Here is a 27311-nt window from a genome sequence, read left to right as displayed (position 1 = left end):
TGTCCCTGTGTCCCAGTCGTCATTTATATTCCCTGTGTCCCGGTCGTCATTTGTATCCCGGTGTCCCGGTCTGTATATACATTCGTTTTTTAGTTTTGTTTTTCTCCTTTATTTTTTTCCTTTTTTTTTCTTTTTTAGTTTATTTAGATTTTTAGATTTTTTAGTTTTTTTATTAGTTTTTTTTTCTTTTTAGTTTTTTTGTAGTTTTTACCTTCTTTTTAGTTTTGTTAGTTTTTTTTTTACTTATGTCCTGGTCGTCATTTATACTCCCTGTGTCCCGGTGCTTTGTTGATTGCTAATCGAACATTCCTTTTGTCCTGGTCGCTTTCTCTTTGAGTGTCGTCATTTATTTTTTTCTTTTTTAGTTCTTTTAGTTTTTACCTTTTTTAGTTTTTTTTTAGTTTTTTAGATGAAATTTTTTTTTAGTTTTTTCCTTTTTTTCTTTTTAGTTTTTTATTGGTTTTTACCTTTATTTTAGCTTATTTTTCAGTTTTTTCCTTTTTTTTTAGTTTTTTTTTATTTTTTATTTTTTTTAGTTTTTTACCTTTTTTTAGTTTTTTTAGTTTTTTTAGTTTTTTAGCTTTTTTACTTTTTTATTAGTTTTTAGTTTTTTTTGTAGTTTTTGCCTTTTTTTAGTTTTTTCAGTTTTTTTTTTAGTTTTTTATTGGTTTTTACCTTTATTTTAGCTTATTTTTCAGTTTTTTCCTTTTTTTAGTTTTTTTTAGTTTTTAGTTTTTTTAGTTTTTTACCTTTTTTTAGTTTTTTTAGTTTTTTTAGTTTTTTAGCTTTTTTATTTTTTTTATTAGTTTTTAGTTTTTTTTGTAGTTTTTGCCTTTTTTTAGTTTTTTTAGTTTTTTAGCTTTTTTATTAGTTTTTAGTTTTTTTTGTAGTTTTTGCCTTTTTTTAGTTTTTTTAGTTTTTTAGATTTTTTATTTTTTTTATTAGTTTTTAGTTTTTTTTGTAGTTAGTTTTTTTAGTTTTTTACCTTTTTTTAGTTTTTTTAGTTTTATAGCTTTTTTATTTTTTTTATTAGTTTTTAGTTTTTTTTTGTAGTTTTTGCCTTTTTTTAGTTTTTTAGCTTTTTTATTAGTTTTTAGTTTTTTTGTAGTTTTTGCCTTTTTTTAGTTTTTTTAGTTTTTTAGCTTTTTTATTTTTTTTATTAGTTTTTAGTTTTTTTTGTAGTTTTTGCCTTTTTTTAGTTTTTTCAGTTTTGACGTCACCTGATCCAGTTTTTTCAGGTGACGTCACCTGATCCACGATCCACAGATCCACAGACACCTTATTTTTATATATATAGAAGATAAGTTGTCTGTGTGTGTATCTGTCGAGTGACGTCATGTTTGTGTGTCGACTGACGTCATGTTTTCGACTGACGAAATTACAGACCTGGACATAGGGACACAAATGACGACCGGGACACCAGCACATAGGGAATATAAATGACGACCGGGACACTCAAAGAGAAAGCGACCGGGACACAAGGAATGTTCGATTAGCAATCACCATCAACAAAGCACCGGGACACAAATGACGACCGGGACACAGGGAGTATAAATGACGACCAGGACATAAGTAAAAAAAACTAAAAAAACTAAAAAAAGGTAAAAACTACAAAAAAACTAAAAAGAAAAAAAAAACTAAAAACTAATAAAAAACTAAGAAAGCTAAAAAACTAAAAAAACTAAAAAAGAAAAAAAATCAAAAAAGGAAAAAAAATGAAAAATAAAGGAGAAAAACAAAACTTAAAAAAAAATAAAAATAAAAAAAACTAAAAAGAAAAAAGAAAAAACTAAAAAAAAGTAAAAAAAAAGTAAAAACCAAAAAACTAAAAAGAAAAAAATGGGAAAAATACAAAAATTTATTTCGTCATATACCATTTCAAAAACGAATGTATATACAGACCGGGAGACCAGGATACAAATGACGACCGGGACACAGGGAATATAAATGACGACCGGGACACAGGGACACAACTACAACGGGGACACCGGGGGGCACAGGGGGATATATAAATGACGATGGGGACACAGGGAATGTTCGATTAGCAATCACCATCAACAAAGCTCAAGGGCAATCATTAAAATCATGAAGTATAACTAAAAAACTAAAAAAAGGTAAAAAACTAAAACCTAAAAAAAGACCAATTCAAAAACGAATGTATATACAGACCGGGACACCAGGACACAAATGACGACCGGGACACCGGGACACAAGGAATATAAATGACGCCCGGGACCCTCAAAGAGAAATCACAGACTGGGACACCGGGACACAAATGACGACCGGGACACAGGGAATATAAATGACGACCGGGACACAGGGACGCAACTACAACGGGGACGCCGGGGGGCACAGGGGGATATATAAATGACGACGGCGACACAGGGAATCGTCGATTAGCAATCACCATCAACAAAGCTCAAGGGCAATCATTAGAATCATGAGGTATAGATCTGAATACGGATCGTTTTCCCATGGACCATAATATGTTGCATGTTCAAGAGTCGGCAAACCTGACAATCTATTTATATGCACAGACAATGGGACAGCAAAGAATGTTGTATATTCGCAAGTTTTACGTAGTTAAAAACATATATATATATATATATATATATATATATATATATATATATATATATATATATATATATATATATATATATATATATATATATATATATATATACATACATATATATATATAATATATTCACAGGTGGGACATAGGGACACAACTACAATGGCGCGTAACTAATATGGCACGTAACGACTTACGCGGGCGGGGGCTTGGGGGGGCGCGAAGCGCCCCCACCAACTAGGTGTTGGGGTGTCGCGAAGCGCCACCTCAACAGCTAGTATATATATATATTTGAGGCATTTGTAAATTTTTGAAAAGAAAAACATCATTTAATTTTTTGCTAAATTTCACTACCAAATTTAAATTGTACCAAAGACAATCAGTATTTGCGCCGGGGGGCACAGGGGGATATATAAATGACGACGGCGACACAGGGAATCGTCGATTAGCAATCACCATCAACAAAGCTCAAGGGCAATCATTAGAATCATGAGGTATAGATCTGAATACGGATCGTTTTCCCATGGACCATAATATGTTGCATGTTCAAGAGTCGGCAAACCTGACAATCTATTTATATGCACAGACAATGGGACAGCAAAGAATGTTGTATATTCGCGTAGTTTTACGTAGGTTTACGTAAGTTTTACGTAGTTAAAAACATATATATATATATATATATATATATATATATATATATATATATATATATATATATATATACATAGATATATATATATATATATATATATATATATATATATATATATATATATATATATATATATTCACAGGTGGGACATAGGGACACAACTACAATGGCGCGTAACTAATATGGCACGTAACGACTTACGCGGGCGGGGGCTTGGGGGGGCGCGAAGCGCCCCCACCAACTAGGTGTTGGGGTGTCGCGAAGCGCCACCTCAACAGCTAGTATATATATATATATATTTGAGGCATTTGTAAATTTTTGAAAAGAAAAACATCATTTAATTTTTTGCTAAATTTCACTACCAAATTTAAATTGTACCAAAGACAATCAGTATTTATTTCTGCGTTGCGTATTCATGCTATTTGTGGTGGATGGTTCAGTGATATTTGTAATTTATTACGATGTGAGTATTATTTATTTGTTTTTCTTTGTATTTAATTTAGCTTAATTCAATTTTTTCCAATTGATGAAGGCTCCCAGACGCGAAGTCAAAATATTCGGATTTTTATTATTTAAAGTGTGTGTTTTTTATTCTTTATTTTTCTAATGTCTACTCCTTTGTTTAAATATTATACCTTTTTTCTTTCTATTTATATGTTGAATTTGCCGACGGAAATCCAGAATTAGCTTTCAATCTGGGTTAAACCAAAACAGTAGTGCCATATTGCCGAATAGTGATACGCATTTTTTTAAATATTAAGTTTATTTTCAATTTCTTCATTATTTCCTAACAACTTGATTTGCGTTAATTTTTTTTTTCAGTAGTCTAAAGTGTTGAGTCCAGACATGTTTCAATCCAAGTTCGCCGAGGAAGAAGGAAGAGGTCATGAATCCTGGAATGGGAATGGAATGTAGGCGTAAAATCCTTGAGGCTAGTGGTAGCGTTGATGCCGATGAGATGATCCGCAATTTCTTAGGCAAACCCCCTAATATGAAGGCTTTCTTAAGGGAAATAGGCATCGCAGTTTAAATTATTTGATTCTTTAGTTTTAAAGCCATCTTATGACTTTCTATTTAACAGGAGTTCTGTAATAAATTTGTCTGTATTATTTGTCTGGAGTTCGGTATTTAGATTTCAGTTCCGTTTTTTGTTCTTTCCTTTGTTATGATCGAAGTCTCTGAAGTTTAACATCCATACACAACACCAGAATTTTAGCGTCATTTTCAAAAATAAACCAAATACCGAAAACAGCTTCTTTTCAAATTTTTCGAACCATCTAGTTTTTTAGATACGATACTGTGTTAATAAGCACAGAAAAGACGCCATCAACATGTTTAAATCGCAACGTTTTACAACCCTGTGGTAGCACAACGGATTGATGCTCTGCTTAGCCATACGGGACACAGAGTTTGATTCCCACTGCCGTTGGGATTGGATATAAACCTGTTTCTTGTCCCTGTAAATAGATGAACCAGCAACAAAAACGTCAATTTGATGCCTATACACCATCAATGGCTCTGGAGGAGCATTATCTTTTTTTCCTTATCACCTGCCAGGATAACCCAGTCTGCTAATGAGGTCATCTAGTGGTGCTGTTTATGTCATCCCTGGCAAACTATATACAGTACTTGGCTTAAATTGCTTTTTGGTTCGACGCTCAAAAACTTTAGAATTGTTTTTTTTTTAATTATTATTATCATTACTATTTCTTTTCAGTTGGAAAGAAAGCATAGTCTCAAACCTGAAGTTCAAGAATGGAGTTTGTTCCCCCTGGGACTATTAGTTATACTAATCGTCAAAATAGGTAATAATTTAAAATTTAAGAACTTACCAAATTATAAAACAATTCACAAAACTTACAAATCATAAAATAAATCGTAAACCAAATTAACAACTAGCGCTATTACTATTTTAAAACTATTGTAGTTATGCCTAGGGCCAAATAATGGACGATTGCAATGATTGGGCCTAATCGGTCTTTGCATTTGAAAGGGTCCAGCATAACCATCAAACTGAAAAATAAATTGCTCGAAATCAAAACAAATACTGAATATGAATTCTATTTTAATATTTAATGTAATGAGAGGGCCCTGCAAAAAATAAATAAATCACGTATCACACCTATTCGATCCGGGCCTTTCCCCTCTTCCATCCCATATTCCATATAGTTTCTATTCTTTTTAAGATTCAATGTCAGTCCTAACTTTCATAACAAAAAACTCGTTATTTTTAATTTAATTCGTATTTGCTTTTAATTATGTATCCAAGTATTTGAAGAAGTTTAACTTAACAAGCATGGATTTTTTTTTAATTTAATTTTTCTCATAGGAATATTTTTTTTTCAATCTCATATCTTGTTTATGACAAAAAAAGGCGAAGAGGGAGCCTTGCTATCCTGGGATTGCTTTCAACGCATTTAAAGAGCAGTAGATCTCGTATTTATGTTTAAAACAAGGTTTAATATGATATACAATATTCTGCGGCCGTTACGGTTTTGACCAGAATATACGTAAAATATTACGTTTACAAAGTAGAATAGGCCTACGTCTCTCCTAAGATTTAAAAAGAAAAAACGCCTTTTAAATTGCCTCTATTTTTGCCATGGGATCCCAGTCCTTTTCTCAAAATGAGAAAACCTTGAAAATGTTACTGATAACATTTTGATTCAGGAAGAATTTTCCAAGACGTTACAAAGAGTGCCATTGAAAATTGATTTTACTATTCAGAAAAAGAGTGAGGGCGCGGCGAGGGGAAAATTTGCCCGCTTCTATGTCTTTAGTTCTGATTGTATGAGACAATAATAAAATCAATAATGTAAGCTATTTTACAACGTATTTAACCCACCCCCCTCTCCTGTGCAGCACCTATATAGGCTACAACCCCCTGGCATTGATAATTAATGCAAATTTGAAGCTTAAGGTCAAACATCAAAAATCCGTAATCTTATTCTCTGAAGACCAAATACCCAAATAGTTCGTAAACATCTTCCTATAAACAAGCATCAAAGAGCATAACGAGTTTAAAAGGCATAATTAAGCTCAGATGTGATGAAACATGGAGATAGTTATAGCACTAGCTATTTTAATACAATTTATTTATGCAGATAATTTTCCGCTTTTTGAGCTAGACAGGGAGTTAACCGTTTGCGGTATTTCTGGTGAGTATGTTTACACTAAGGGACCGTTCATGCTAGTGAATAAGGCGTATTATTCACCAAATTATGCTCCTTGTACACGAAAATCCGTGATGAAATTTGTACATACTTCTCTGAGTGTGCTAAAAATTAACAGAAGTGAGTCCCATTTTCTGTGCTAAAAACTGTACGTGGACTATTCCAAGCCAAAAGGCAGCCGACTTCCGCGTCATGTGTGTATCTAAGAATGAAAAGAAGAAAAGTTTAATATTTTATTTTGCCAAAAATGAGCTAATGAAATGGAAAATCAATGGAATTTTGAGTATTTTTTTTATTGACATTATAATAAAGAGAGAGTACTGACTCTGCTGATGTAGCAAAATAGCAGTTATGCAGGCCATAACAACTTTAAACTTCCTGTGATAATTGAAAACATTTGCTGTACAAATATCTCAACTAGGAACGGGCATGGAGAATAAGGATTATACACGTACATTTTATTTTTTTTTATTTTTTAATGCGTAAGCCTGAACGGAGCTTAACAGCATATAAAATATACCAAAATATTTGCTACTTGAAACCAGACGAAAATATTGGGCAAAGAATTAAATATTAGGGCACCATTTCATTTAATCGTAGGCTAAACAAACTGTTAGGCAAACATACATTAAAAATAATATGTTCCTGTTAAGGATAATGGGGAGGTTGCTGGCTTCATTGTTTGTTGTTGGTTACCACTCTAAATTAGAATTCGTTGAAAAGGTTGGACCTTAATTTCATTAACTTAGTCTTACGCGAGGAAAGTGCCCAAAGAATGCAAAAGCTGTGCGTCCAGCTTATTACTTTACTCAATAATTTGCATTTTGACAGGCTGTTTCATAGCGCGTTTACACGGAGAGGAAAACTTGACGGGAATCCTGTCTCGGAGACAGGATTTATGTTTACACACAGAGGGAAAAGTGGGAAAAGATTCTTGTCCTTTTGGCAGAAAATTTGAAAATTTTGTCTATTTTTTGAGCGGTAAATTCAAATGTCTGAAAATAAAAATTAAATTCATGTAAAATCTCCGTAAATAGAACTCCAGGCTTACATAATTACCATTCTGTGCAAAAAGCATCCTCAGTTTTATGTCTATATCCTTGAAAAAATAGGTAAGTTTATTGTTTAGACACTATTTTGCTGCTCAATTTCAACAAAACTGTAAATATTCTCGTTCTTCTTGCCTACACATCAAGCAGAATTGGTCAAAAACGGTCTCGGTGAAAGGAATCCTTGCTGGTCGCTAGACTTTTTTTCTACCCGGATTCACGAACGGAATCCTTTCAAGTGGACCAGAATTCCTTTGTCCGCGACGGGAATTCTCGTCCGTGTAAACGAGCTATCAAATGTTCTACAGTTTACCTTTCGTATCTCTGTTTTTTTCCTTTTTCCACAAAACCCAACAAAACAAATATTTTTTTCTGAACCCAGCTGTTTTACACCCTCTGTGTAGTTTTTATTATATATACACACACAAAAATAAGAAGGTTTCGAATTTCGAATTTCCCCCTCCCTCATTCAACGATTTTGGTACGATCTCGTTTTTACAAGCAAAAAAAAAAAAAAAAAAAATCAGATGCGTAGTCTTGCGCACAAATTCACATCTTCAAAGTTTATATCGCTTAAGCACAAATAAATCCCTTTTTTACATTGCAGAAAAGGTTTCTATTTTTTCTCTCTCTTAATTCAATTTTAAAAATTGTTTTTTACAGATTTTGTAGGGTTTAAAGATTGTAAATTCGAAAATCTATGGTTTAGCTGAAAATCAAACGGAATTGTCATTAAAAGATATGGGCTACCACTAGTTTTCTCATCTTTTTTTTTTTTTTTTTTTTTTTTTTTGTCCTGGAGCCATGACAGCAAGAATGGCATTATAATTATTTTCGTGTTGTTTCGCGTATTTTTTCTATTTTTTTTCCTTCCAGGATTCTTTTTTTTTGTTTTCTCTTAGTCTTTGAAACCGACACCTCTTTTTGTGCGTTTTTTTTTTGCTTTTTTCGGCGTATGTTTATTGCTCGCTTCGCTCATTATTCGAGTTTATTTACGCCGAAAAGCTTTGGTGTATTATATATACTATCTTTATAATCAAGCAATAATTGTGTATGTAAGAATGTATGCATATTTGTATTTTTTCGAAAACGGCTCCATAATTTTTGGGAAAATTGGCATCCTGGCATATTCTGATCTAAAAACTGATCTAGATAAGTCAGAAGTTTGAAAAAATTCGTTAGAAACCTTAATTTTAGGAACAAAATCCTGTGAGTGAAGTCATTTTTATATACATCAGTATGGCAATGACGTTGCCACACTGGAAAAATTGTAGATTCTTATGTATAGAGGACTTTATATTAAATTGCTTCAAAAGTAAAAAAAAAAATAGCAAATGCAAAATTATCGGCAATTCAAAAATACCTACAATACTTCAAAGCCTTCAAAAAACCCAAAAGTTTAAGGCTTTGTAGAAATCGTTGTTAGAAATTGGATTTGCTTTAATAATCAATTATCTTTGAAAAGACCAGTACGAAAAGACATTAAATTGCGTGAAAAACAAAAACTGGTTGTTGCAAAAATATTTGTATATATTTTAACAAGGGATTACAGCAGTTCAAAAACCTTAAAAAAGAAAACCAGAAGTTTGAAGCTTAGTAGATATCGTTGTTAGAAATCAGACTTAATTTAATGTTCAAATATCTTTGAAAAGACCACAATATGAAAATATTTCATTATACAGCAAATTGTCTCAAATTGTCTGCTCGTGCTTATGTGGATAAAATGAAAATTTTCATGCACGGAAAAGTTTACATTAAATGTATAAAGAGTAAAAAACTGGTAATTGCAAAAAATATTTGCATATATTTTGACAAGGGATTACAACAATTCAAAAACCTTAAAAAAACTTGCTTCAATATTCAAGTATCTTTGAAAAGCTCCAGTATGAAAGACATATCACTATGAAAAACTTATCAAAAGTTAGACCCGAAAAACAAAAATTTTCAAGTTATCAAAAGGAAGAACCGAAAAACGAAAATTTTAAAGTGTTATAAATAATAATTCGTCTGAAGATAAAGAATTTTTGTCCCAGCACATGAACAATAAACAAATCAACAAAAAAACAATAAATCTGGCCCATCCATGTAATACTAGACCAATAAGGGCAACTAAGGCCAAAGGTATTGGCATCAAATTCGCAATTGGTGAAAATCAACTACGTGGACCATTAAATGAGACAAGTCCCAAAAACAAAACTTTACAAGTATTATAAATAACAATTCGTTGGAAGAAAAAGAAGTTTTTGTCTCACCTGAGCAATTAACAAATCTACATCCTGGCCCATAATGTAAAAGATTAGATTAGACCCAGTAAGGGCAGCTAACGCAAAGGGGCATTTGCTAAGTGTCTAAAGTAAAGAAAATCCAAATTGAAGAATAAATAAAAATGGGATCAGAAGATAAGCGAAAGCAAGAATCAAAAGAATCAAAACGTGTCAAAATTGTAAATGATAGCAATGAGAATTAAAAAAAAAGATTCCTTGGAACCAACTGAACTGTCAAACGTGATAAGACCAAGAGAACAGCACGAACGAATTACATTCACTATGGTGAAAATCAACAACATAGACTATCAAATGAGATAAGACCCAAAAAACAAAAATTTAAAGTGTTATAAATTATAATTTAAATTTTTGTTTTTTCACGTTTTGACTGCAGAGTCAAAACGTGTCAAAATTGAAAAATGACAGTTATTTGGGTTTGGAATTTTAACATGGATAAGGTCATCAATGCTTACTATGCCTTTGCTAAAAAAAAAAGTTTCAGCGATATGCATTTCATGATGACAAAAGACAAGCCGGAAAAAAGTTGACGTTCAGCATTTTATAAAAGTTTCCAAGCAATAAAATCATTATAAATAACGACATTAGAATTTATAAGGACGTTAGCCAAGTACCTGATACTTCATCAACCTCTGTTTAAAAAAAAAGGGTTCGTTTTTATGTTTTTCATAATGACAAAAGACAAGCCAAGCCAAAAGTAAAAGGTCCAGTAACAAAGACAAACTTAATTTTACAAAGGCGCTAATTCTAATTTAATGTCATTTGAAATGTTTAAGGGGCTGAATGATGAAAATAAAGTACAGATAAATGTGATTAGAAAACTAGTTATTTTTGCATCTAAACTGCTAAAGCAAAAGGCGTGGAAAAAATTTTCTGAGGTAAAGGCGAACAAAAATGGAATATGAAATTTGCGGTTTGAAAATAAATAATACCGATAACTGGCCACAAAATTAGTCTAAATAAATCAGGACTTTATTTTCAAGGACACCAGAGCTTTATTTTCCTGTCAAATGAGCCACTTTCCTTCCTGCGACAACTCATTCTATACGAATTGCCCTGGTCTACAAAAACAAAAACAAGTAATAATACATTGTGCCCACACCGCTCTCAGGGCCGGATCGACTAGTTGCGGGGCCCGATTGAAATTTTTTGGGTCCGCTTTATATATTAAATTTTCAAGTAATATTCAAATTAATATATATATATATATATATATATATATATATATATATATATATATATATATATATACATATATATATATATATATATATATATATATATATATATCTATATATATATATATATATATATATATATATATATATATATATATATATATATATATATATATATATATATATATATACTAGTTGTTGGGGTGGCACTTCGCGCCCCCCAAGCCCCCCGCGCGCGTAAGTCGTTACGCGCCATATTAGTTGCGCGCCATTGTTGTTGTGACCCTGTGTCCCACCTGTGAATATAAATATATATATATATAAATATATATATATATATATATATATATATATATATATATATATATATATATATATATATATATATATATATATATATATATATATATATATATATATATATGTGTGTGTGTGTGTTTTTAACTACGTAAAACTCGCGAATATACAACATTCTGTCGCTTTCTCTTTGAGTGTCCCGGTCGTCATTTATATTCCCGTCATTTATATTCCCTGTGTCCCGGTCGTCATTTGTGTCCCGGTGCTTTGTTGATGGTGATTGCTAATCGAACATTCTTTGTGTCCCGGTCGCTTTCTCTTTGAGTGTCCCGGTCGTCATTTATATTCCCTACCAGCTGTTAAGGTGGCGCTTCGCGCCACCCCAACACCTAGTTGGTGGGGAGGCTTCGCCCCCCCCCCCAAGCCCCCCGCGCGCGTAAGTCGTTACGCGCCATATTAGTTACGCGCCATTGTAGTTGTGTCCCTATGTCCCACCTGTGAATATAGATATATATATATATATATATATATATATATATATATATATATATATATATATATATATCTATATATATATATATATATATATTTATATATATATATATATATATATATATATATATATATATATATATATATATATATATATATATATATATATATATATATATATATATATATATATATATATATGTTTTTAACTACGTAAAACATGCGAATATACAACATTCTTTGCTGTCCCATTGTCTGTGCATATAAATAGATTGTCAGGTTTACCAACTCTTGAACATGCAACATATAATGGTCCATGGGAAAACAATCCGTATTCAGATCTATACCTCATGATTCTAATGATTGCCCTTGAGCTTTGTTGATGGTGATTGCTAATCGACCATTCCCTTTGTTGCCGTCGTCATTTATATATCCCCCTGTGCCCCCCGGCGTCCCCGTTGTAGTTGTGTCCCTGTGTCCCGGTCGTCATTTATATTCCCTGTGTCCCGGTCGTCATTTGTGTCCCGGTGTCCCAGTCTGTGATTTCTCTTTGAGTGTCCCGGGCGTCATTTATATTCCTTGTGTCCCGGTGTCCCGGTCGTCATTTGTGACCCGGTGTCCCGGTCTGTATATACATTCGTTTTTGAATTGGTCTTTTTTTAGTTTTTAGTTTTTTACCTTTTTTTTAGTTTTTTTTTAGTTATACCTCATGATTCTAATGATTGCCCTTGAGCTTCGTTGATGGTGATTGCTAATCGAACATTCCCTGTGTCCCCGTCGTCATTTATATATCCCCCTGTGCCCCCCGGCGTCCCCGTTGTAGTTGTGTCCCTGTGTCCGGTCGTCATTTATATTCCCTGTGTCCCGGTCGTCATTTGTATCCCGGTGTCCCGGTCTGTATATACATTCGTTTTTGAAGGTTAGCCATGTTACACCTTGTTTGTAGTGGAATCACACATTTTGTACTATTTGTGCTTATGGAGGTACAAACTTAGCCCTTTGACCTTACCCAGCCCTCTCAGTCTTTTCTACACCAACTTCTTATCAGAATGGTAGGAAGGCTGCCTTTCTTTCTATATGTTGCACCAGGTTTGAATAGAAAACGTGTAATAACTTAAAATCTGTATGATTTCATGCACAAGACAGCCATATGAACGCTCGAACTCATCTCCCCTCCCGTTCACCTTAATAGCTTTTTATTTGTATGATTGGAGGAGCAAAGTTGTCATTGGACTCTACAAAACGAACCACCATTGTCGACTTTTCAGTAGAGAAATTTGCAGTGATTCTTTTTTCTATCTATAAAGGATTTTGTAAAACTCCTGTCTCTGTCCCCTGTTAGGCTAAGATCGGCTCAAAAGTCATGGGACAAGTACTAAGAGCCAAGGGGACAGAGAAGACTAATTTTTAGGCACATTCACCTCTTCTGACTGCCACTTGCCTTTTATACTAAAGTGGCATTTACTTGAAATTTGGGTGGAGGCTGCATACAGCCATGGAGACCGTTAATAAAGAAGCTTTAGAGCGCTGAACTTTCCAGCCCAGGCACTAGCAGGGTTAATTTTCATATTTCGGGGGTTTATCCTCTACCATAATTACTACCATTCAGGGGATTAAAGTAAACTTTCCAGATTTGTTGAGGGGGGTGTTGAACATAGTCAAAACACATTACGCACATGCTGCTTGTGAAAAGAATGTATCATCAATATCTTGAGAACACCCGAGGGTATTAAGTTGACATTTTTTGTATATCTTGAGGGCGGTAATGAAAAGTTAACAGAGGGGAAACAGACTTCCAATTCTTTTTAGACTTCATCTCAACACTATTCGAAATCCCGAAATAGCCATTTTGTTCAAAACATAAGGGTCGTAAACTTTATAACTTTTCCATTATTTTATATCTAGAATTTATCATTTTAGAATTTATCATATATGGAATGATTTCTGTTCGTTTTTAAAAAAAAAAATCCCGGTAAATCTGGCTCACACTCCATGAAATACACCCCTCCCCCTCACATAAAACGCCTTCTTGGAATTTTCATCCAATGTAAAGTGTACCCCCCTCCGTCAAATTCTTTCCAGATAATTACATCCTTGCTAAGAATCCCTCCTCCCTGTAAAATTGCTTGCTGGCAGTTCAGCCTAACAAATTCCCATCGGCGTTCTTTCATTTTAAAAGACTTGAATTTCTAATCAGTTTCTCGATCACTCCAGAAATACCCCCTTCTGTGTAAATTATTTCTCAGAAACCAAAACATGTGGAAAAAAGCCCCTGGATAGTTCCCCCGGAACATCTCCATATACAAAATTTGTCAAAGAGAATGTAAGACAATTAAAAGGAATTTTCTATAGTAATTCTGTCAAATCCCCTATTGTAACATTTTCCCTGTAATATTCAGCTCCCAGAAATATACCTCACCACGGAAAATTCTCCCTATGGAAATCCACCCCAACCACAAGCCCCCCAAAAAAATGTTTATATGCTTCCCAATAACAAATACTGTAGGTAAGCAATGGGCGAATTTCATAACTTACAGGCCTCTCCCCACGGATTGTGGGGGATATCTCACAACTAAGGATATTAACTGCTTGGTCTTTCAACTATACTGAACATAATCGCTATCTCGAAATTTTGCTTAGATAATTTTGGGGGGAAATGGGCGTGGGAGGGGCCCCAGTTGCCCTTCAATCCTTATGGTCACTTAAGAACGGGCACTAGAGCTTTAATTTCCGTCAGAATGCACCCCTCTCCCGATATTATAGGACCATTTTTTCAACACATTCATCCATGTGAAAAAATGAAAAAAAACAACAGCAAATAAGCATGCATCCGTGATCTGTCTTCTGGCAAAAATAGCAACATTCCACGTTTTTACAGATAGGAGCTTGAAGCTTCAATAGTAGGGTTCTCTGGTACGCCGAATCTGATGGTATGATTTCCATTAAGATTCCTTTAATTGTAGGGAGTGTTTCTTCCCTATTCCAAAAATCAGGCAAATTTTCTCAAGTTCGTAACTTTTGATGGGTGGCACTAAACTTGATGAATCTTGTATATTTGGAATCAGCACAGTAAGATGATTGTTTTTATGCATCTACTGATATTAAAATCCCGTTTTTAGAGTTTTGGGTACTATTGAGCCGACCCGCTTCTTACTTTCAGCTCCTTACCACTAACTGTTTGATATTCTTAGCTTTTTCGGACCTACCAAGTATCAAATACTCCCCAATTTCTCAGTGATATATCTTATATGCAAACCATATTAAATGGCATAAGACTGGTCTGAAAAAAATACTACCTTAAATCTTGATCAACCTTTAGGGGGGAGGAGAGAATCTAAAAAGTATGAGGGGGGTGGTTTGACCTCCAGTCACTTTCCAATACCCCCTCATCATGCCCTGAATTTGTTTTACCTTAATACCTTAAACTTTGTGGACAGGCCCAGGTTCACACGTTCCCCTCTCCAAATGATAAATTCTAGATGTAAAATAATGGAAAAGTTATAAAGACCCTTATGTTTTGAACAAAATGGCTATTTCGGGATTTCGAATAGTGTTGAGATGAAGTCTAAAAAGAATAGGAAGTCTGTTTCCCCTCTGTTAACTGTTCATTACCGCCCTCAAGATATACAAAAAATGTCAACTTAATACCCTCGGGTGTTCTCAAGATATTGATGATACATTCTTTTCACAAGCAGCATGTGCGTAATGTGTTTTGACTATGTTCAACACCCCCCTCAACAAATCTGGAAAGTTTACTTTAATACCCTAAATGGTAGTAATTATGGTAGAGGATAAACCCCCGAAATATGAAAATTAACCCTACTAGTGCCTGGGCTGGAAAGTTCAACGCTCTAAAGCTTCTTTATTAACGGTCTCCATGGCTGTATGCAGCCTCCACCCAAATTTCAAGTAAATGCCACTTTAGTATAAAAGGCAAGTGGCAGTCAGCAGAGGTGAATGTGCCTAAAAATTAGTCTTCTCTGTCCCCTTGGCTCTTGGTACTTGTCCCATGACTTTTGAGCCGATCTTAGCCTAACAGGGGACAGAGACAGGAGTTTTACAAAATCCCTTATAGATAGAAAAAAGAATCACTGCAAATTTCTCTACTGAAAAGTCGACAATGGTGGTTCGTTTTGTAGAGTCCAATGACAACTTTGCTCCTCCAATCATACAAATAAAAAGCTATTAAGGTGAACGGGAGGGGAGATGAGTTCGAGCGTTCATATGGCTGTCTTGTGCATGAAATCATACAGATTTTAAGTCATTACACGTTTTCTATTCAAACCTGGTGCAACATATAGAAAGAAAGGCAGCCTTCCTACCATTCTGATAAGAAGTTGGTGTAGGAAAGACTGAGAGGGCTGGGTAAGGTCAAAGGGCTAAGTTTGTACCTCCATAAGCACAAATAGTACAAAATGTGTGATTCCACTACAAACAAGGTGTAACATGGCTAACCTTCTACTCAAAGCTGGTAGAGGGTAGGGTGGGTTTTTAGAAAGTTTATAACCCCTCTTTGTGCCTTCAGTCATGCAGATTGGAAATCCGTGCAATTTTTTATTTAAGTGAAGTATTACATACTTATCTTTCGCCCAAAAATCTGGGTATGCTGGAAACCTTCTGCAGGGGCAACGGGCTTACTATGGTTCTTCAGTTACACAGATTAAACATCCTTCTTTGGTTCTGGTTAAAAACTAAAGCAAGATAATCACCTTTATATTAGGCTCACTTTAAGGGGTCATAGAGAGTTTTAGAGGAACAAGGCTCCATCTTCTTCCTCTAATAAACCATATAAAAATATTTCTTCCTTTTTTTCAAACAAAGTGCAACATTTCTAGATTAGTGATAAAAATTGACACTGGGAGGAGGTCAGAAAATCAAATGACATGGAACTTTTGAATTTTGCTTCAATTTGCTAAGGAAGGTTAAATTGTGCCAAAACAGTCTAAAGCCACAAATTTAATTTCCAATCAAGCTTGGTTTAATACATGACAACCCCTTCTCGTGCATCTGCAAGTTAAAAGACCTCAGACCCATCCTCCATAGCTACCACCCCCACTTTATACGAAGCCTATCGTAAACACGTGTTTTCAGTCTATGGGACCAGCCCTTACATGCATACACAAAAGTTTTAAAATTCAATTAAAAAAAAACAAAAATTATGAGCAATTTTTTTTTAAGATTCTCCAAATAATGTCTTAAAATTTTTCGTAGAAATTTAGGATAGATACCAAAATTTTTATGTCTCAGAGCTAGAAGGGTAATAATGCTCTACAAAAATTGAAGTCGTAGTAGTTAGTATTTTTTTTAGTACGGAACCATAGCCTACTACTACTACTACTACTACTAACTCACCGCAGCACCAAGCCGCCTGAGGCCAACACAGCTACGCACGCTCCTCCTCCAACCTAATCTATTTAAAGCCTCCCTCTTTACACCCTCCCAGGAAGTTCCCATTCCCTTTAAATCCTTATTTATGACATCCTCCCAACCCAGACAAGGACGACCTGCTTTCCGTGTAGCCCCAGACGGTTGGCCAAAAAGGACAATCTTCGGTAATCTGTCATCCTTCATCCGTAGAACGTGGCCTAGCCATCTCAACCTTTCTTTCATTATAGCCCCATAAAGCGGGATTGAACCACACTTTTCGTACAACCTACTGTTTGAAATACGGTCAGTCAGCCGGGTACCCAGAACAATCCGTAGGCAATTTCTCTGGAAAACATCTAGTAAATTTTCATCTGCTTTTCGGAGTGTCCATGCTTCAGAGCCATATTTGACCACTGTCATCACTGTAGCTTCCAATATTCTAATCTTGGTTTGTAGGCTTATCTTTCTATTCTTCCAAACTTTTTTTAACTGTGAAAAAACACCCTGAGCTTTAGCTATTCTACTTTTAACATCTTCACTGCTCCCACCATCTTTACTAATAATACTACAAAGGTAACTGAAGCTCCCAACCTGATCAATCTTTTCGTTACCTAAGGTCACCTGTTCATCTTCACTTATTCCTAACCTTAGTGACTTAGTCTTCTTAACATTAATTTTCAAGCCTATATTTTAGCACCCTGAACTCGTAAAACCTCTAAAAATTCATTCATTTTGCTCACACTTTCATCTAATATGCTTAAATCATCAGCATAATCTAAGTCCAGGAGCGTTCTTCCTCCCCATTTGATTCCATGGTCTCCAATTGCCTTTCCTGTGCTCCTTAAGACGAAGTCCATCAAAATGATCCATATAAAGGGGGATAGAACACAACCCTGCTTAACTCCTGATTTAATACAAAACCAGTTGCTAACCTCATTTCCTACCTTAACCGCAGCAGTATTATTCTCGTACATAGCGCAAATCACTTTAATGTATTTTTCTGGTATACCATATAACGATAAGACCTTTGTTAACGCTGTTCTATCAACAGAATCGAAAGCTTGCTCATAATCGATAAAACTAAGGACCAAAGGTGTTTGACAACGAAGGGACTTCTCAATTATTAACCTAAGAGTGAAAACATGGTCGACACATCCTCTACCTTTTCTAAAACCGCATTGTTCTTCCCTTAAAACTTTGTCTACAGCATGTCTCAGTCTAAAAAGTATCATATTACTCAGTAATTTGCTACCTACAGAGACCAGACTAATGCCTCGATAATTCCGACATTCACTCTTGTCACCTTTCTTATACAGTGGTTTAATTAAGGTTTTCCTAAAATCATTGGGTACTTCCCCTTTTTCAAAAATCATGTTCATAATCTTCAGTAGCTTATTCCTAACCTCAGAGCCACCATATTTAAGGAACTCATTAATCATACTATCAGCACCTGGGGCCTTATTATTTTTTAATCCTTCTAGTACTGTCGCTAATTCTTCCTCACTAAACAAATCTTCCTTCACATCCAAGGTATCACAAACTTTTTCATTTTCATCTATATCTTTTCCTGCAACTGTATCTCGGTTTAGCACATTCTCAAAATGTTCCACCCATCTTTCTTTAACTTTTTCCTTATCACTAATTGTGACCCCATTTCTATCTTTAACTGGGACTAGTCCGGATCGGCTACTCCCTTTCAATTTATTAACATGCCAGTATAATATTTTACTATTATGCCGTCTAGCCGCATCTTCCAGATCCTCAGCAATTTTATCCATCGCCTCCATTTCACATCTCCTTAGTTCATATTTTAATGCTTTCTCCACTTTCTTTACATTCCTTTTGTTTTCATACGACCTATCGCTCAGATAATTCTTATACAAACCCCTTCTACTCTCTATTAAACCTAAAGCTTTTTCACTAATATTCCTAGTTGCTGTCTTAGCACTCTTCCCTAGGACACCATCAGCAACTTCACAAATTGTTTTTCTGAAATTATTCCATCCATCTTCCACATTGTCAAATTTTAAACCCTCAAGTTTAGTACTCAACTGTTCCTGGAATTTTTTTCTCAAATTTTCATCCTGAAGTCTACCAACATCATAACTTTCCGGGAGGGAGTTACTCTTCCGAAATTTCAGCTTTAAATTAACCTTAGACACTACTAGATGGTGATCTTTACTTTTAACATCAATAACGGCACTCCTATAACCCTCATTTTTTGTGCTATTTAGTAGCCTAACATTCTACTTTTTGTGTTTATACACATCATAGAAAAATCACAAAGCTAATAGTGTTACTTCGTAACACAACTCGTTAATTGTTAAAGTAATATCATTCAACATTTTAGGAAGCAGGGTTTTTGGTGGCATCGAATGGCCCTGGATGGTCATATTACTGTACCACAACCGAATGGTGTGCGGTGGGACCCTTATCTCTAGACGACATATTTTAACTGCTGCCCATTGTGTTGCTGAAGTTCATCCCTATGCTGTTCGGTTTGGAGTTACAGATCACTTCTCACCCGGTCTTGATCTGCCCATATCAAAGATCACAATAAATAAAGAATATAACAAAGCACTCATTTTCAAAGATATTTCATTACTCACTTTGCCAAGAGATATACAATTTACCGAGAAGATAAGACCTATATGTCTGCCACACATCGACTACGGTAAAACGGAAGATCTAAGAGGGCGAACAGCTGTAGTAGTTGGATACGGGAAACCTAAATTTACCGAACCTGCTACCGGAAGGTTAAAAGAGATTAAACTTCCGGTTGTCAGTTTATCCGAGTGCCAGTAAGTATATTTTATGTTTTCAACTAGTGCCACTTGTAATACCATCTACAATGGACAAAAATGGATGCATGACGTTATAGGTGGGTTTACTTAGCAATATACCCGAAAAATATGATTTGGAGCAAAGGGGAGCTGAAACTGTAACGGTCTTTACTATTTGACAGGTTTAGTCCAACCTGCTTTCCGCGTATCATATGAAGCTCACTTCTCACCAAAACCTCAACTAATGATGGGGATGCTAATTCATTGCAAGCGATAATTTTGGAATCGAAGGCTAAAACTTTTTTTTAAGAAAAATACAGCTATTTTGTCTATTAATTTTCAAATACAGAGTATGTTTTTTAATAAAAGTAAGTTATGTTGCCTTCCATTGATCAATCAAACAGTACGTTGTAACGAACTGTAGTAAGGAGCGACTCAGCTCAATACTAACAAAAAATCTAATAAACGGAATTTCGATACTAATAGATAATCAAAAGAATCGAATTTTTATGCAGATTATAAATATTTAAGTTTGATCAAATTTAGTCTTACCCATCAAAAGAACGACACTAAGAGAATTTTCATTATTTTGGAAAATAGGGGAAACACCTTCTAAACGTCATAGAATCTTAACAAAAATTCCATCATCACATTCAGCGTATCAGAGAACCCTACTGTAGAAGTTTCGAGCTCCTATTTTCAAAAGTGTAAAATTCTGTATTTTTTGCCAGAAGACTGATCACGGGTGCGTGTTTATTGTTTTTCCCCCATAGGTGATTGTATCGACCCAGTGGTCCTAAAATGTTGCTAAAGGGCCCATTCTGAGGTTAATTAAAAGTTCTAGTGCACCTAGGCCTCCTCCCACGCTCGTTTTTCCCAAAGTCACCGGATCAAAATTTTGAGATAGCCATTTTGTTTAGCATAGTCGAAAACCTATAAATATGTCTTTGAGGGTGACTTACTCGCCAACAGTCCCCGGGGGATGGGCTGCAAGTTACAAATCTTGACCATTCTTTACATATAGTAATGGTTATTGGGAAGTGTATAGACGTTTTCGGGGGATTTTTTCTGGTTCGGTGGGGGGTCGAGGGGAGAATTTTACGTTGGATGATCTTTCTATGGAGAATTTATCATGGGGGAAGAGAATTTCCATGAAGGGGGTGCAGGATTTTTTAGCATTATCTAGAAAAAAAATAATGAAAACTAAATGTAAAAACTTTTTTTCAACTAAATGTAAGGAGCAGCATTAAAACCTAAAACGAAAATAAATTGTTATGCATATGAGGGGGTTCATCTTCTCCTAAATACACGGCTCTTTAAACTAAAATATTTTTAGTAGTTTCAACCATTTATTCGACGGCCTTTGTGGTCGTTCACGGGTCATTCTTAAAGAATTGAGATGAAATTTAAACCTTAGTGTGAAGAGCGAGGTATTGACGAGAGGGTGAATTCCTTCATATACGTAATAAAATACACGAATATAGAGGTTTGTTACGTAAGTTAATGCGTAAATTATGTATATTTATTACTAATAAAAACGTTCGTAAAAAAATTAAAGTTCTAGTTGTCTTTTTAAGTAGCCGAAAAAATTGGAGGGCATCTAGGCCTATTCCCCCACACCTTTTTCTCAAAATCGTCCGATCAAAACTATGAGAAAGCTATTTAGCCAAAAAAACTAATAACCAATTTTCGTTTCACTTATTCATGTACGGAGGGCCAGAATCAAAACATGCATCAATCCAAAAACGTTCAGAAATTAAAGAAAAAAACAACGTTTTTCAACTGAAAGTAACTAGCGACATTAAAACTTAAAAAGAACAGAAATTACTCCGTAAATGAAAGAGGCTAAAGTTTTTTTTATTGTTTTAAAAAGTAGAGTGGTGAGAAAGGGCCAAACTTTAGCGTACAAGGCACTGAAGCGGGGAATAGCCCCTTTCATATGTAATTTCTCTTCGTTTTAAGTTTTAATATCGCTCCTTACTTTCAGTGGAAAAAACGTGTTTTTTTTATTTAATTCAGTTTCATAAACGAGTTAGACCTTATATTCATTACCGAATCGGATTCTTAACACTTAAGGACTCTAAAGATATAAAAAAAAAACTAGCCTCCTGAAAAAAAATAGGGGTAAACTCGAAGGTTTGTGGTAATGCTGAGACGGTCAAACTAAAGTCGGCACTCCATGACCCTGGTCAGGCCTTTTTAGATCGGAGGTTGAAGCAAAAGCTTGCTTCATATATATATATATATATATATATATATATATATATATATATATATATATATACTAGCTGTTGGGGTGGCGCTTCGCGCCACCCCAACACCTAGTTGGTGGGGGCGCTTCGCGCCCCCCCCCAAGCCCCCCCGCGCGCGTAAGTCGTTACGCGCCATATTAGTTATGCGCCATTGTAGTTGTGTCCCTATGTCCCACCTGTGATATATATATATATATATATATATATATATATATATATATATATATATATATATATATATATATATATATATATATATATATATATATATATATATATATATATATATATATATATATATATATATATATATATATGATTTTAACTACGTAAAACTTGCGAATATACAACATTCTTTGCTGTCCCATTGTCTGTGCATATAAATAGATTGTCAGGTTTACCGACTCTTTAACATGCAACATATAATGGTCCATGGGAAAACAATCTGTATTCAGATCTATAACTCATGATTCTAATGATTGCCCTCGTCATTTTGTCTGTGCATATAAATAGATTGTCAGGTTTACCGACTCTTGAACATGCAACATATAATGGTCCATGGGAAAACAATCCGTATTCAGATCTATACCTCATGATTCTAATGATTGCCCTCGTCATTTATATATCCCCCTGTGCCCCCCGGCGTCCCCGTTGTAGTTGTGTCCCTGTGTCCCGGTCGTCATTTATATTCCCTGTGTCCCGGTCGTCATTTGCATCCCGGTGTCCCGGTCTGTACATACATTCGTTTTTTAGTTTTGTTTTTCTCCTTTATTTTTCATTTTTCCCTTTTTTATTTTTTTTTATTTTTTAGTTTTTTTTAGTTTTTTAGTTTTTTTTTATTAGTTTTTAGTTTTTTTTTCTTTTTAGTTTTTTTGTAGTTTTTACCTTTTTTTTAGTTTTTTTTTATTTATTTTTTACTTATATCCTGGTCGTCATTTATGCTCCCTGTGTCCCGGTCGTCATTTGTGTCCCGGTGCTTTGTTGATGGTGATTGCTAATCGAACATTCCTTGTGTCCCGGTCGCTTTCTTTGAGTGTCGTCATTTATATTTCCTATGTGCCGGTGTCCCGGTCGTCATTTGTGTCCCGATGTCCCGGTCTGTAATTTCGTCAGTCGAAAACATGACGTCAGTCAACACAGAAACATGACGTCACCTGATCCACAGACAGACAGACAGACAACTTATTTTTATATATATAGATATATATAAAAATAAGTTGTCTGTCTGTGTGTCTGTCTGTCTGTCAGGTGACGTCATGTTTCTGTGTTGACTGATGTCATCAAGTTAGTTGTCGTCATTTTTGCTACGACGGTGACGTCATTCAAGATATTTAAGACATATGTTCACGTAGAAATTTATTAATGTTTAAGTTTAAAATGACTGATGAACTTACAATGGCAAAAGCCGATGAAGATGCTCAAAGAGTCTATGCCAAAAAACTTGCTGCTGATAGAGAAAGTCAGAAAAGAAAGCGTGCCGAGGAATCAAAAGAACAGCAAGGAAACAGGCTTGAGGCTAAAGAACGCAAAACCGCGCAGTTAGATGAAGATCCACCTGGACAGCGAGAGTCAAAACATATCAAAACTGAAAATGATAGCGATGATGATTGGGTTTGGGATTTTGACTTGAATAAGGTCATCAATACCTACCAGATTTTAGTTAAAAAAAACAAAGGTTCGGCGATATGTATTTCATAGTGAAGCTGAAAAATAAAGAAGAAAAAGAAAACTGAAAAAAGAAAAAATGTAAAAAACTAAAAAATACTAAAAAGAAAAAGCACTCAAAGAGAAATTACAGACCGGGACACAAATGACGACCGGGACAGAGGGAATATAAATAACGACCGGGACACTCAAGGAGAAATTACAGACTGGGATACCGGGACACAAATGACGACCGGGACACAGGCAATATAAATGACGACCAGGACACAGGTATTTAAGAATATCGTTCAAAGACAAATTTTTAATTGTAAGAAGACCGTTGAAAGAGAAATTTCTAATTGTAAAATGACTGAAGAACCTACAATGGCAACACCCGAGGAAGCTGCTCAAAACGAATGTATTCACGCCGAAGTAGCTGAGTTGGTAAAGCGTTATGTTTCAGGTTCTAGGTCCGAGAGGCTCCAGGTTTGAACCTTGGCCTTAGCATTAATACAAAAGAAGAAAAAAACTAAAAAAGGTAAAAACTACAAAAAAACTAAAAAGAAAATATATATATATATTTATATATATCATCTTTTCCACAAAAATAATAATTTAGTGCTTCTGCTTAAAAACAGCAATCGAATGGATGCCTCCTGATACGCAACTATCAACAAAGTGGCAATCGTTGTGGTCGGTGATCAGTTCTTACCTCGAGATAATATTCTTTATAGGCGAAACAATCAGTTGACAAGAATTGCTTAAACTCATCGATGCTACGATGCCCTACAATATCCTGACGAATATAAATGACGCCCGGGACACTCAAATAGAAATCACAGACTGGGACACCGGGACACAAATGACGACGGGGACACAGGGAATATAAATGACGACCCGGACACAGGGACACAACTACAACGGGGACACCGGGGGGCACAGGGGGATATATAAATGACGACGGCAACAAAGGAAATGGTCGATTAGCAATCACCATCAACAAAGCTCAAGGGCAATCAATAGAATCATGAGGTATAGATCTGAATACGGATTGTTTTCCCATGGACCATTATGAGTTGCATGTTCAAGAGTCGGTAAACCTGACAATCTATTTATATGCACAGACGATGGGACAGCAAAGAATGTTGTATATTCGCAAGTTTTACGTAGTTAAAAACATATATATATATATATATATATATATATATATATATATATATATATATATATATATATATATATATATATATATATATATATATATATATATATTCACAGGTGGGACATAGGGACACAACTACAATGGCGCGTAACTAATATGGCGCGTAACGACTTACGCGCGCGGGGGGGCTTGGGGGGGGGGGCGCGAAGCGCCCCCACCAACTAGATGTTGGGGTGGCGCGACAGCTAGTATATATATATATATATATATATATATATATATATATATATATATATATATATATATATATATATATATATATATAGATATATATATATATATATATATATATATATATATATATATATATATATATATATATATATATATATATTGATCCAAAGAGATTTTGGGATCCAAAGGCGTCTAAAGTCAGGATAGCCGTTTACTAATCCCAGTACCCTTTGAAAACCAACAAATAACATATTATTAGGCCGCGTACAATAAAACACAGAAGCCACGGACATTTTCTAACAAAAATAAACGATTAACCCTTATTACTTTCATATTTTGTTTGAGTACCAAGGGTCCGAATTTAGTCAGACCTTGCAGAAAGGAGCTACATTAGAAAAAGCTATTTGTTGATTGCTTCGTAAGATGGTCCAGCAGACGAATTCAGGGTTGTGATACGATTCTAGGAATCGCAATACATGTTCTTAAAAGGAAAATATCCTTAACCTCCTTTATATTTACGATCTCAGCTGTACCAAATTTAGATTTCAGCTTCTTTATTTAAGTTTTGTGTATTTTTTTGAAGGGCAGCAATTTTAATTTGACTTGTTACCGAAAAATTATTTATTATTCTCTTAGGTTGTTCTACCACAGCCGTATAGACGATAATGTGATTTGTGCTGGAAAAGGACACAAAGCCGTATGTCATGGAGATTCTGGTGGTCCTCTCATGACCCTAGAAAAGGGCCGGTACTTTTTAGCGGGAGTGGTTTCTTACGGTGTTGAGTGTGAAAGACGTGGTTTTCCTACCGTGTTCCAACGAACGGGTGCTTATTTAGATTGGATAAAAGCTGTGATGAAGAAAGGATGATGGCGGAAAAAGGATAAAGAAAAAAATGATAAAGAGAGAATGAATAGTTTACTAAACCGCTTAGAGTGATAAAAAAATAGCAGCAATTTCCAAGTCAAGTATTCAGAACAAAGCAAATTAAGTTTCTGATAATGAGGACATCTACCAATAAATGTTATGCACTGTAAACCAGTTTGTAAAATACTCATTATCTTGTCTATTATGTTTGTTCAGTTGATTATTGTTTTCTAGATGATTATTACAATTCTAGTTGAAGCCTAAAGCTAATATTAAAGAGCTTAATGGTTTGTTCTTAGTAAATGCAGAATCGTGATACAAATTACATATTGAGCTGTGAAAATGCCACTTTTTGTAAAACTTGAATTTCTAAAAAAAAAGTTGATTTTTTCTAGTTTTTTTCACAGTGAATTGGTTTCAAAAATTTAGAAATTAAAAGTCTACTTTAAAATGACAAGTGAACATACAGTTGAGAAAGCTATGCGTTGACTAAAAAGCAGTGTTTCACTTCGAAAGTAAAACAGTTCAAAATAGGGATGATACCTTTTTATTGACAGTGAAATATAAAATTATTTAACTGGATATTTCGAACACATATACAGTGTTCATCATCAGCAGTAAAACTACAAAAACTTTTTTGGTTTTACTGCTGATGATGAACACTGTATATGTGTTCGAAATATCCAGTTAAATAATTTTATATTTCACTGTCAATAAAAAGGTATCATCCCTATTTTGAACTGTTTTACTTTCGTCATGGAAAGGCAGTGTGGTCTTCGAAGTTATCTAAGTGTTTCACTTAGTTTGACAATTGCAGCAGGGATTATTATTTTGCATCAATTGCTAGCGATTCTAAAGGAATCAATGAGAACAAAGTAAAGTACTGGAAGTTCCTTTGAAATGTTTTTATTGTAATTTGTTTCTTTTTTGATTCTATTCATATTAATTTTTAAAAAATTGTGAGTCATATAACAATCTTTCCTGCCTATCAAAACAATTGTAATAATTAAAATGGGGAAGAGGGAATTAAGAAATGTGATGCATTAAGGTAATACCTCTGTGTGCTTTAAACCAAAGTAGTTATGACAAATTTACACCGAAAATGCATTATTTGTGTCATTTTTGTTTTGTATTATTTCGGCGTAAACCCTGTGATTTGTATTTTGTTTTATAAATTTGTGATACTTTATATCTTGTGATGTTCGTGATATGGGCTAGAATAATTTTATTTATGAATAAAATGCCATTTTAAATTGTCTACAATAGATTCTAAATTCAAACTAAGAGGACTAAAAGATGTGTG

General features: G+C 34.5%; 2 protein-coding genes and 1 long non-coding RNA gene across 3 annotated transcripts in view; 1 reads left to right on the top strand and 2 right to left on the bottom strand.

The window, feature by feature from the left end:
- LOC136040686 (protein pelota-like) overlaps nt 1–27311 on the bottom strand; it is a 44978-nt gene that overhangs the window by 6939 nt on the left and 10728 nt on the right. The gene's annotated exons all lie outside the window — the stretch shown is intronic.
- LOC136040781 (uncharacterized) overlaps nt 3549–27311 on the bottom strand; it is a 30823-nt gene continuing 7060 nt past the window's right edge. The window contains exon 3 of the long non-coding RNA XR_010620882.1: nt 3549–6605. This is a non-coding gene — a long non-coding RNA (uncharacterized LOC136040781). The remainder of the gene's footprint in view (nt 6606–27311) is intronic.
- Nucleotides 6220–26537, top strand: LOC136040780 (venom protease-like). Its single transcript, XM_065725105.1, has 3 exons — nt 6220–6388; nt 19419–19869; nt 25780–26537. The coding sequence occupies exons 1-3, from the start codon at nt 6286–6288 to the stop codon at nt 26009–26011; spliced, it is 786 nt and encodes a 261-aa protein (XP_065581177.1). The 5' UTR covers nt 6220–6285; the 3' UTR covers nt 26012–26537.

This window comes from Artemia franciscana, chromosome 21 (genome assembly GCF_032884065.1).
Source record: "Artemia franciscana chromosome 21, ASM3288406v1, whole genome shotgun sequence".
Taxonomy (NCBI): Eukaryota; Metazoa; Arthropoda; class Branchiopoda; order Anostraca; family Artemiidae; genus Artemia; species Artemia franciscana.
This window is presented reverse-complemented; position numbering and strand designations above follow the sequence as displayed.